The 9831-nt window shown below is 43.4% G+C and overlaps 1 protein-coding gene across 2 annotated transcripts in view; it reads left to right on the top strand.

Annotated features, from left to right (window-relative positions):
- The first annotated feature begins 4007 nt into the window (after positions 1 to 4007).
- Positions 4008 to 9831, top strand: part of slc6a8 (solute carrier family 6 member 8) — a 37936-nt gene continuing 32112 nt past the window's right edge. The window contains exon 1 of one of the 2 annotated variants that reach the window (XM_005750408.1): positions 4008 to 5169. In XM_005750408.1, coding sequence (XP_005750465.1) covers positions 4812 to 5169 — 358 coding nt within the window. In that variant the 5' untranslated portion in view covers positions 4008 to 4811. The remainder of the gene's footprint in view (positions 5170 to 9831) is intronic. The other variant, XM_005750410.1, reaches the window with a different exon arrangement.

Below are 9831 nucleotides of genomic sequence, written 5' to 3'. Positions count from 1 at the left end.
TCAAGTTGAGGCCTCTCTCACCGTGTTTTTACTTGAAACTACAGCAGAGTTACGGTTGCTGTTTGTCAGAACATGTGAAAATATGACCTTCATATTTGTCACACACAGCAGGTGTTACTAATGAGCAAAAGTCACCTGTCAGGGTTTCAATCAAACATTCTCCTGTGTTGAAAAGGAAAACTGTAAAAGGGACTTAATAAGCAGTTAGAAGCTTAGTGCTGAAGAACGAGACTGGGGTGACGATGGATCCTGTTAACTTGGATCTGCTGCAGAAACTGGATGGACTACAAATACTAATCGTAGGTCCTTCACCTCCTGTTCTTCTCGTGAACCACCAGTGGAAAATACGAGTCCATTTCACGTGTTTGTGAGAGGTGAAATGGACAGAGAAGCAACACCTTGTGGAATCTGTGCGAATGATTGTAGATGTGAAGAGAAAAGGGGGTCAAGCCGGTACCAGCAAGGTGTGCCTAATTAAGTGTCCAAGTATATCACATAGAACAGCCTGCCACAAGTTTCAAGTCAGAAGGTCGTGTCCTGAACAGCGTGATGGTCTCCTCTCATTTCCTCTCATGAAGGATGCTTCAGGGTCTTCCTCAGAAAACCCAGCTGTTGGCCTCCAGTCTGTCACTTTCTGACAGCTATGACGTCGTTCATTTCTCCTCAGGGTTTCACCAAGTTCTTTCATAACATCAGGTGATTTTCACAGCAACCTCACACGGTTTCAAGTGTTAGTCAGAGCTGTTCAGACCACTAACAGGCGGCGCCGTTTCTCTGAATCACAAGCATCCACAGGAAAACATGCTGGAGCTGCTCAGAAGCTCCAAGTTCAGCTTCAGAGCTTCTCACTCTGAAGTAAAATGAGAAAGCACTTATTTATCACCTGTTCGTGGTGGAGCTAATATTTTCCATCCAGCGTTTTTTTCTTTTACATAAAACAAACGAATGAACAAACAATCCGCTCCTCTCGATCCGCATGCAGCAGTGCACATCCCAGTTCCCGTTTATTTCCTGAGATTTTGATCTCAGCTTGTACAGTTTTAATGAATGAAAAGTTGGTTGGGACCAAAGCTGTTACATTTTTAACTTTGAGTTGGGTTTAGTTGCAGTTACATTCCAGAGTGTTTCTTTTCTTTTCAGTTTACTTTTAGCGTTTTAGTATTTTTATTATTAGTGGCAGGGGCAGATGCAAGACGTTCAGGACAGATAAAGTACAAATATAACATTTGCAGCCTGGCAGTGTTGGAATGAAACATAATGTCCCGGAGGTGTTCTGTTAGATTTATGTCATGCAAGCGTGGGGGTGAGTCGGTGGTGTCAGTTCCTTCAAACTCCAGGAACTGCCTGCGCACTCCTGCCACATGATGACATTTCTGAAGTGTTTCTTACAAGTTTACCCTTCCCTCTCCTCAGATGTATTTATTCACCTTCTGTGCCTCTAAACTTTTATTGGGGCTCTGCAGCCCCCTGGTGGTCTGTTGGGTTACTGCAGAAACACTACCTTTGAGACCCCTTCCAAAGGATCTACTGCCAGCATTACAATGCCAGATGCCACAGGACACCCCCAGAGGTCCTATGTCTGTGCCACACCATACCTGGAAAATGCCCCACACCTCCCCCACAGTGTAACTGAGCCACCAGATACCCTCACTGTAAAAGTCAGATCTGTCAAAGGGGCCCAGAGGCCAGTACATAGGAGTGGACCCAAGCAAAGACACCAAACAGAAACAGTGATTTACAAGTTTATAATAAACACAAAGATAGCAATGAAGGCACTCAAACAGAGGGCGAGTGTAGTTAGACTTGGGAGGAAGGAGTGAATACCAGGAGGTGAGAGGAATATTGATCTCGGGGGCTCACTGGTGGAGGTAGAGGTCATGAAGCCTTGGGGAGGAGAACTAAATGAGTGTCTGAAAGGTGAGTGGGTGAATGAGGTGCCAGCCTTATCTTCCTGATGATCCACAGGACGGACAGGCGGGGGAAAATGGTATGTAGTTTTGATTCCGAGGATTAGACTGCAGAGACGTGAGGAGAATCTTGCCAATATGACCAGCGTCCAGGTAATTAAGCTGCAGGTGAGCAAAGCGGTGGTGCAAAGCATAAGCGAGAGCACAAGAAGCGCTGAGGCCTGGTTATCACCAGCTGACTGACTGGTGGAGAAATGATGGCAGTGCTGGTCTCCTAAAGTGCCTCAGTGATGTCAGGTGAGTAAGGTAAGGTGAGGAACTGAGAAGGCTGACACAGGTAAACACCGGCAGGCAGCGGAGAAACACCAGAAGCTCACTCGGATCCTAACAGGCTGAGGGTTTTCCGTTAAATTGTCACCTGTCCACATGTGAAAACGTTGCTAAAAACAAGCCGACGCGTCAGGCTGTAAATCTGACACTGTCAAAGCTAAAATGCTAATGTTGAGGCTTCAAAATGCAGAGACAGCAATAGTGGCTACATGGATATTTAAGGTCGAGTCTGCAGACACAGATACTGTCCTGTCTGCCTCCACTCTCCCCCTCTGCACATGTCTGAACCATCTCAGCCTCAAGAACTTTGACTACAGATGCCACCACCTTACAGTCTCCTATCACTTTCAGACCGCACACTCTGCATAAGATATACTCCACCTGGGTGCACCTTCTTCCTCTCTTATACCACTCATAGTCCTTAGATTTAGATCTCCTCCACCACCCTTTCTTCTCTCTCGCTGCCTTCTAACATGACTTCCCCCTTTCCTCTTCCTTTGTTTTGGGCTAACAGTAGCACAGTTTTCCAATGAAAATGAATGCCTAATTCTAACCCTCCTAAACTTAACCTAATTGTAACCCTGACAACCACATTTTGAGCCTCAAAATGCATTTTATCCCCATAAATGACTGTTGGTCATCTACTAGAAGGTTGGTCATCATGTCCTAACTAGTGAGAAACATTTGCTCAAAATAATTATTTTCTAAAAGCAGTTATCTTTTTAATATTAAAAACGTAGGTCACTAATTCAGTTTTCCATACTTGTGTTTATAGTGAGTGAATTATATTGATGGGGTGTGGTTCGGTCATGCAGGAGAACTTCAAGCCTTTGCACTAGTTTCTCCTCCCTGAAGCTTTTTCCAGCTGCAGGTTTGGTGCTGACAGCTTCAGGTTAAGCCACAGATCACTCAATCTTCACGAGAAATGTGGCGTCTGGGATGTGAATTAATCTGAGAGACTCTTCCAGGAACACAGTTACATGGTTAAAATGATGCGAGACACAGAGGGTAAATAGAAGAGGGAGAAAAGCAACGGGGAAGGAAGAGAAGAGGTGAGAAAGATATGAAGGGAAGGAAGGAGTTAAAAAGAAGAAGTGAAAGAGAAGGGGAGGATAAGAGGAAAGGAAGGAAGGAGGGAAGAAGAGAGGGCACAGGGGGAGAAGAGCGAGGGGACAAGGAGGAAAGTCAGAGAGAGAGGGAGGTAGAGATGGAGAGGGGAGGAATGGCAATCGGGGGGCGTGGTATTTGTCGTGACGTCACACAGAGCGGCAGCTTCTCCTTTTAAAGCCGCTGGTCCCCGACGGACTGACACTTTAAATACCGACTCCGCCGGGATCTCTGACAGCTCTGCGCAGCGGGACGCACTCTCCTCGGTCCGGACGCGCTCTTCCTCCTCGGATGGAGCTGCTGCTGCAATTCCTCCACAGTCTGCATCGCCGCCGGGACTGAAGTCGTGAGCAGCTCCGGTTCTTTTTTCTTTTTTGATTATTTTTTTAGGGGAATAATAGGACTGTTCTCGGTTCCGCCGTCCTCTCTGTCTTCCAGCAGGCCGCCGTCTCCTCCGTGACTCTCTGTTCCCATGCGATTCTTCAGACTCACATTCAAGTGTTTCGTGGATTGTTTTTGAGGTCGCTGTCCGATCGTCGGTGTACTTCCCTTTCTTTTATTTCTATTCTTATTTTATTTTTCAAATTAAACCCCTGTAATTCGAGAACCCCCCCCCCCACACATTTTTTTTAAACAATAGACTTTCTGGATTTGTGACCTCTTTTTAAAAAAAAATTAAAATAAAATAAAAACATTATTAAATCATCTGAAAAAGAGCTGGCGTCATAAATAAAAGACCACAGTCTGGATCCTCGGCGGCACAGAGGAAGAATCACGTTTCTTCTGGTTGTGAGTGAGGAAGAGTGAGAGGGGCGGAGGATAAAGGTCCTGACCCGCTGTCTCTGAGTGACTGTTGGTCTGTAACTGGCAGCTGGCTGGTTTAGTGGGAGTCTGAGAGGAGGTGAACACGCGGTGTGGAAAACTGAGACTGTGAGACTAAAAGGAGAAGAATAACTCAGTCTTTAAAGAGACAAAACCTTCAAAATAAAAGCACGCTGAGGGGGACTGGTGTTTTACTGGTTTATGTGGTACCTGACTGGTTGCTTGGACTTGAGTTTTGGGGGACTTCTAAAAATACAAAAAGCCAAATTAAAGGGAAAACACCACCCAGCCTTTGCTGACTGGTATCTGACTGCTTTTTGGACTGAGAAACTGACTTTAAGGATTATAATCTGCAGGAATTAAAACACTCTAAAGTGGGAATCACAGCTGATTATTCCTTCTGGTATCTAACTGGTGTCTGGGTTTAGGAGTGATTTAAAAAGACTGAAATCTGAAGAAAATAAAGGGATTCTAAGTGGGAACCATTGCTGACTATTCCTACTGGTCTGACTGCTAGCCTGAGTGGGAACTGTGGGGAAACACCTGAACAGAAATAAGAGATATTGCAGACAAAACCTGCAGGAATTAAAGGGGATACAGAGGCTGACTATTTGGAGCACTTCCTGACTGGTTCCCATTCTGTGAATGATGGAGAAGCAGGCTCTTCCAGCCTCCTCCTGCTCTCTGGTTCTCCTGGAGGAGACCAAAAAGAGCCCCATAAGTCTCTCTAATGGGGGCGGTGGCAGTGGTTATGCCCCTGCGGCCGCTAATGGCAGCCTCGTCCCGCTGACAGTGGCGGGGACAGGCGTCGCTGGTGGAGTGGTGGGCACTGCTTGTGTTGGACAGGACAAAAAAGGTGGTGTGGTCAACGGAGCGGGGCCTGGTTACCAGGAGCGGGAAACCTGGACGCGACAGATGGACTTCATCATGTCTTGCGTGGGCTTTGCTGTAGGACTCGGAAACGTGTGGCGGTTCCCCTACCTGTGCTACAAGAACGGAGGAGGTGAGATGCACCACACACACACACCTGTACGGGGCATGTGCACATCCTCACTTTACCTAATGGTTTCTGCAAGATTGCTGTGAGACAACCAGTGAGACAGATACTTTTTTACTGGTATCCACAAGCACAGATTCTTAGATTTGTGCTTGTGGATACAAACTGTCCAGTTTTCGTGCTCTTGGATGTGAACGGGAACGCTTATTTTAATTTTATAAGCAGATCTTTTCCACAGCTTCACGTTTGTGTACATGGGTGTGAAGATTTTCCACTTTTAAAAGTTCACATTCGAAGGCTGGACACCACCAGACATTTTTTAGGGATTAAAACACACATGCTGCATGTTTGAAGCTGTACAAAGAAGATAAATAATAGCTTAAGAGAAAAATGAAAGCTTTAAAGTCTTTTCACTTTAGAAATGAGGTGGGCCAGCATTATCCCACTCCCCAAAATGACTCCTCCTCTGTGTTTGTGCTGATGTCAGAGAACATCCAGAATTTTATCCTCCTCACAGGTCAGTGTAGGTTTCAGTTCACCTTCAGGTGAGTCCAGGACAGAACAGGAAGTTCAGTCTAACTGTGGCGTGGCGCTGGAGCTGAAAAACATCAAAAATAAAAAAAATAAACTTTTCCTTTCCGAACTTTTCCTTATGTCAGTCAAACCAGCTGTTTGAATCTCAGATTATTTTACTGAATAATTAAATTTGTAGCTGATGGAGGAGGAGCTAAAATACCAGGGGGCGTGGTTTGTTGTAGAGAGGCTTGGACTCAGTTTCTCAGTGATATAATTGGCTGCATGTGTTTGGATGGTGGCAGCGACATGTGTGTTATTGATCAGAGTGACAGCAGCAGGTTCAGCCGATCAGCTTCCAGCACAGTAACGTGTGTGTGTGTGTGTGTGTGTGAGTGTGAGAGAAAAGAACCACAGCAGGCATAGAGGGAGATACTGTTACTGCACGTGATGCCTTTTACCATATATAATACAACTCTGTGTGTGTGTGTGTGTGTGTGTGTGTGTGTGTGTGTGTGTGTGTGTGTGTGTGTGTGTGTGTCTCGAGTTAACTGACTTTTATTGAGCCTGATGCTCCTGCACGCTGCTGCAGGGTACATTGTAAACGTGAGGCTGGGCATGGACGCCTGCGTGCACGTTGTCACCTTCTCTCCAGTTTGAAGAGACTCAGTGAAATGTAGGAAAGCAAGACTTATATTCAAAGGAACTTTATTTCAAAAGAAAGGAATTAGCATCACAGGAGAAATGATTCAAAAACATGGACAAACCCAGGAATCTCCAAGCCTCACATCCAGTGGTGGTTACAGTTACACATCTGCACTGGTATTTAAATACCAGGACTGTCTGTCGATAATCTTAAAAGAAATCTAGTTGCTTTGAGCTCAGGCGCTTTAAAATTCAGCAAATCCTCAAATTTTAGACGCATTAATCAATAATCTAAACGTATATCAATAAAGTCACAAAAACGTCACAAAAGCTTTGTTTTCTGTTTTGTTTGATCATAGATTTATAAATTGATTACAATTGATTACTTTATTTTTAAGTCACTCCAAACTGAATTCTTTTGGGCTCGTTGGACACTTACAGATGTGGTTTAGGCGTTTTTCTCCCAGTTTAATTAAAAACTATTTAATTCAAATGAAGCTTTTTGGGAGTAGAGGAGGTGTCAGCAGGTGGATTCATCACCTCTGTTTGTTCTGTCAAAGCTGAACTTTAGCAGCAGAGAAAGAAAGGAGAAAAAAGTTGGATCCTTTCACCTGCAAAGGTCTCGTTCACACAGTCGACCAGTCTGAGCTGGACGGAGAGGAGGAGAGACGGGAAAGGTCTGAATGTTCGCAGAGAGGAGGAGGAAGAGGAGGAGGTCAGGCTTAAATCACAGAGAGCGAAGAGAAGAAGTTCAGCTCTCACATTGCAGACTGTCGTCATGTGACTCTGTAAAGGTCACCTGCTTCACATCTGAAACCAAAGTTAAAGGATCATTCTGGCGCTTTTTCAGCCTTGTCAGCAGCCTCAGTTATTGCCTTCGTCTTTGAGAGACGACTGTGTGTTAACAACTGTTTAATGGAAGCCACAGGGTTCAACAGAAGACTGTAAAAGCTGTGTAATGATTAAAAACACCAGGTAGAACATCTCAGAGCTGATTAGGTTAATTAGTAACATGACTGTTAATGAAAAAAAGCATTCCAGAGACACTCTAAGCAGGACCTGTTAGGTTTTTATTTCCAGCTCATTTTAACATTTTAACTGCTAGAGTAGCTTTGTGTGACTCACTGCTCAAAATTATCCTTCTTTGCCTTATACTGGTCCTTGTCACACTCCCTGGTTTAGCTCCTCTCCCTTTTAGGCTAACTTTCTTTCTTCTGACTTTTGCAATCAGGAAACGAGAGAAAATGGCAAACAATAGCTTAAAAAGGGAATGTGCGAGTCTAAGAAGACTGTCAAAAAGACCACGAAACCAAATGTTGTTCAGCGAGTCAGCAGAGAAAGCTAAATTACATTCATTTGTCCTAAGAAAACAAAAAAAACAAACCTGTCACCTCCATAAACGGTTTATTTTGTAGGATGCATTAAAATTTCAGATGACGTCTCCACATTTAGTTTGTTTCACTCTGTGTGTAAACCTGGTGACTTTGTGCACCTTCAGCTGATTATTGTAACTTGCATGCAAATCACGGTGTAGCATTTCATATCAGAACACGAGGTAAACGCGCTGCACACACGCTCCATCGCGTTTGGTCTGAACGCATCATTCCTGTGTTTAGTCGCTGACTCTGATTTATGATGTGCAATCAGCACTTTATGCACACGTTGCACCTCTGAGACGTCCCCATCAGGCGGACATGTGATCAGTGTTGAAGCCGAACCTTAAAAACTGTAAAGACCTGATTTTCCTAAAGGTTGTTTTCTCCACAAGAAGGGAGGGGCCATGCAATCACTTCTGTCTGCTCGTTTGTTCGTTCACAGTCTAACATCCACAGTTTTCAAGATATCACGGTTAAATTTTCTATGAGCTATCAATAACAGCTCGAGCAGATTTAATTTAGGTGTAAATCTGGTCAAGGCCAACATAAAACTTTATATTACCCATAATGTTTTATGGATCATCTTCAAACTTCACAACAAGACCTCGGGAGGCGATTTTGCAAACTGCAAGAACAGATAATAAAATCTCAAGTTTTTACAGTTTATAGAAGGATTTTAGCCAATTCTGCTTCAATCATATAGGTAATAATAATAAAATAAAGTTTCATGGTTCACATGAATTAGGAAACAGCTTTAGTTTCTATTGGATCATCTCGAAACTTTAAATCAATACATCAGCCATTGATCGGCATAAACGCTTTCTTTGATCGGATTCTTTTGTTAACCTGTACACTTGTTTGCCATACACCTGGGGTCATTTTTGACCCGAGGACACACAAGGGTATACACCATTATAAGACACAAAAAGATTAACGTGCTACACTAGATTTCCATTTTACCGATGCTGACATCGGCCCTCGCATTCACGCTCTCTTAGTGCTCTTGTGTCGTTTCTGTAAACCGGACGGTCTTGTAATGTTATTGCATATTCACGATCAATCAGCCGAATCGCTCATTGTTGTAACTTGTCTATGGGGAAATGCGCACATGCAGTATTTTGTGTTAGTGCGTGACACTCCCTGCAAACATGTGCAGCTCTCCTTTTTTTGGGTTTAAAATATTTGTTGCTGTTTATTCCTCCTGTTAATCTTTAACAGTATCTGGTTAAATTATTCATTCAGCTTTACAGTCTGGTCTGTAGCTGTTTTATCAATTTTTCCGCTTTATTCTTTTAAAGCTGTTCTGAGGAATAAGATTAAATATTCATAACTGATCTCGTCTCGATTTGCTGTTGCGTAGACTAAGCTGTAGACTAAGGCCAGGTTTTTGTAGCTACAGTATCCGGACGACCCATAAACGTGTCACATGCAGACAAACGCAAAGTTCCTGTTTCAAAAAGAGGTCGGCTAAAAAGACACTTGCTGACGTGCAGAACCTGCAGAATCGCTCATCCAGGAAGCTAACACACACGTTATGAATTAAATATTCCCAAATATCTTTGTGAGATACGTGTTTGAGTTTTACATCAGACAGACAAAATTTTATAAAACAATTGTTCGGCCAGCCTTTGTTTTTTTTTTTTTTTTTTTTTTTAAAACACTGCTTCAAGATCTTGTTGTTGAGGTTAGCTAGAGTTAGGTCAGTTTAAGATGACTGAAGGTGAAATGAGGTGAATCTTGGATGTTAAGAGGCTTGGCAAAGCATTAAATAGAATTTCTAGTACAGATAACGGTCACATGAGAAACTTTTAGCAAAAATGAGAAACTCCTCATCCGAACGACCTCAAATATGGTAGTGAGCTCACCCTCGTCCCCAGAGAGAAACCTGCCAAGTTTAAAGTGGATCAGATGAACGGTCATCGAGTTAGACAAAAAGGGACAAATGGCAGTTTCCTCCATTATCAGTAAGGGAAAGTTTCTATATGTTAAATAAAAATGTTTTACAGGCTACTTTCTACTTTTATCTGAGTAAATGTTGACACAGACGTGTTTTACATCCTTCCTTTCACTCCTTTGTGTCCTTCCCTCGTTCCCTCTGTCCTCTATCCTTTTCTGTCCTTTCTGACTTCGTTGT

This window comes from Pundamilia nyererei, unplaced genomic scaffold (genome assembly GCF_000239375.1).
Source record: "Pundamilia nyererei isolate P.nyererei 1_Seehausen unplaced genomic scaffold, PunNye1.0 scaffold00273, whole genome shotgun sequence".
In the NCBI taxonomy this organism is placed as follows: domain Eukaryota; kingdom Metazoa; phylum Chordata; class Actinopteri; order Cichliformes; family Cichlidae; genus Pundamilia; species Pundamilia nyererei.
Note: the sequence above shows the minus strand (reverse complement) of the source record. Positions and strands in the feature narration are given on the sequence as shown.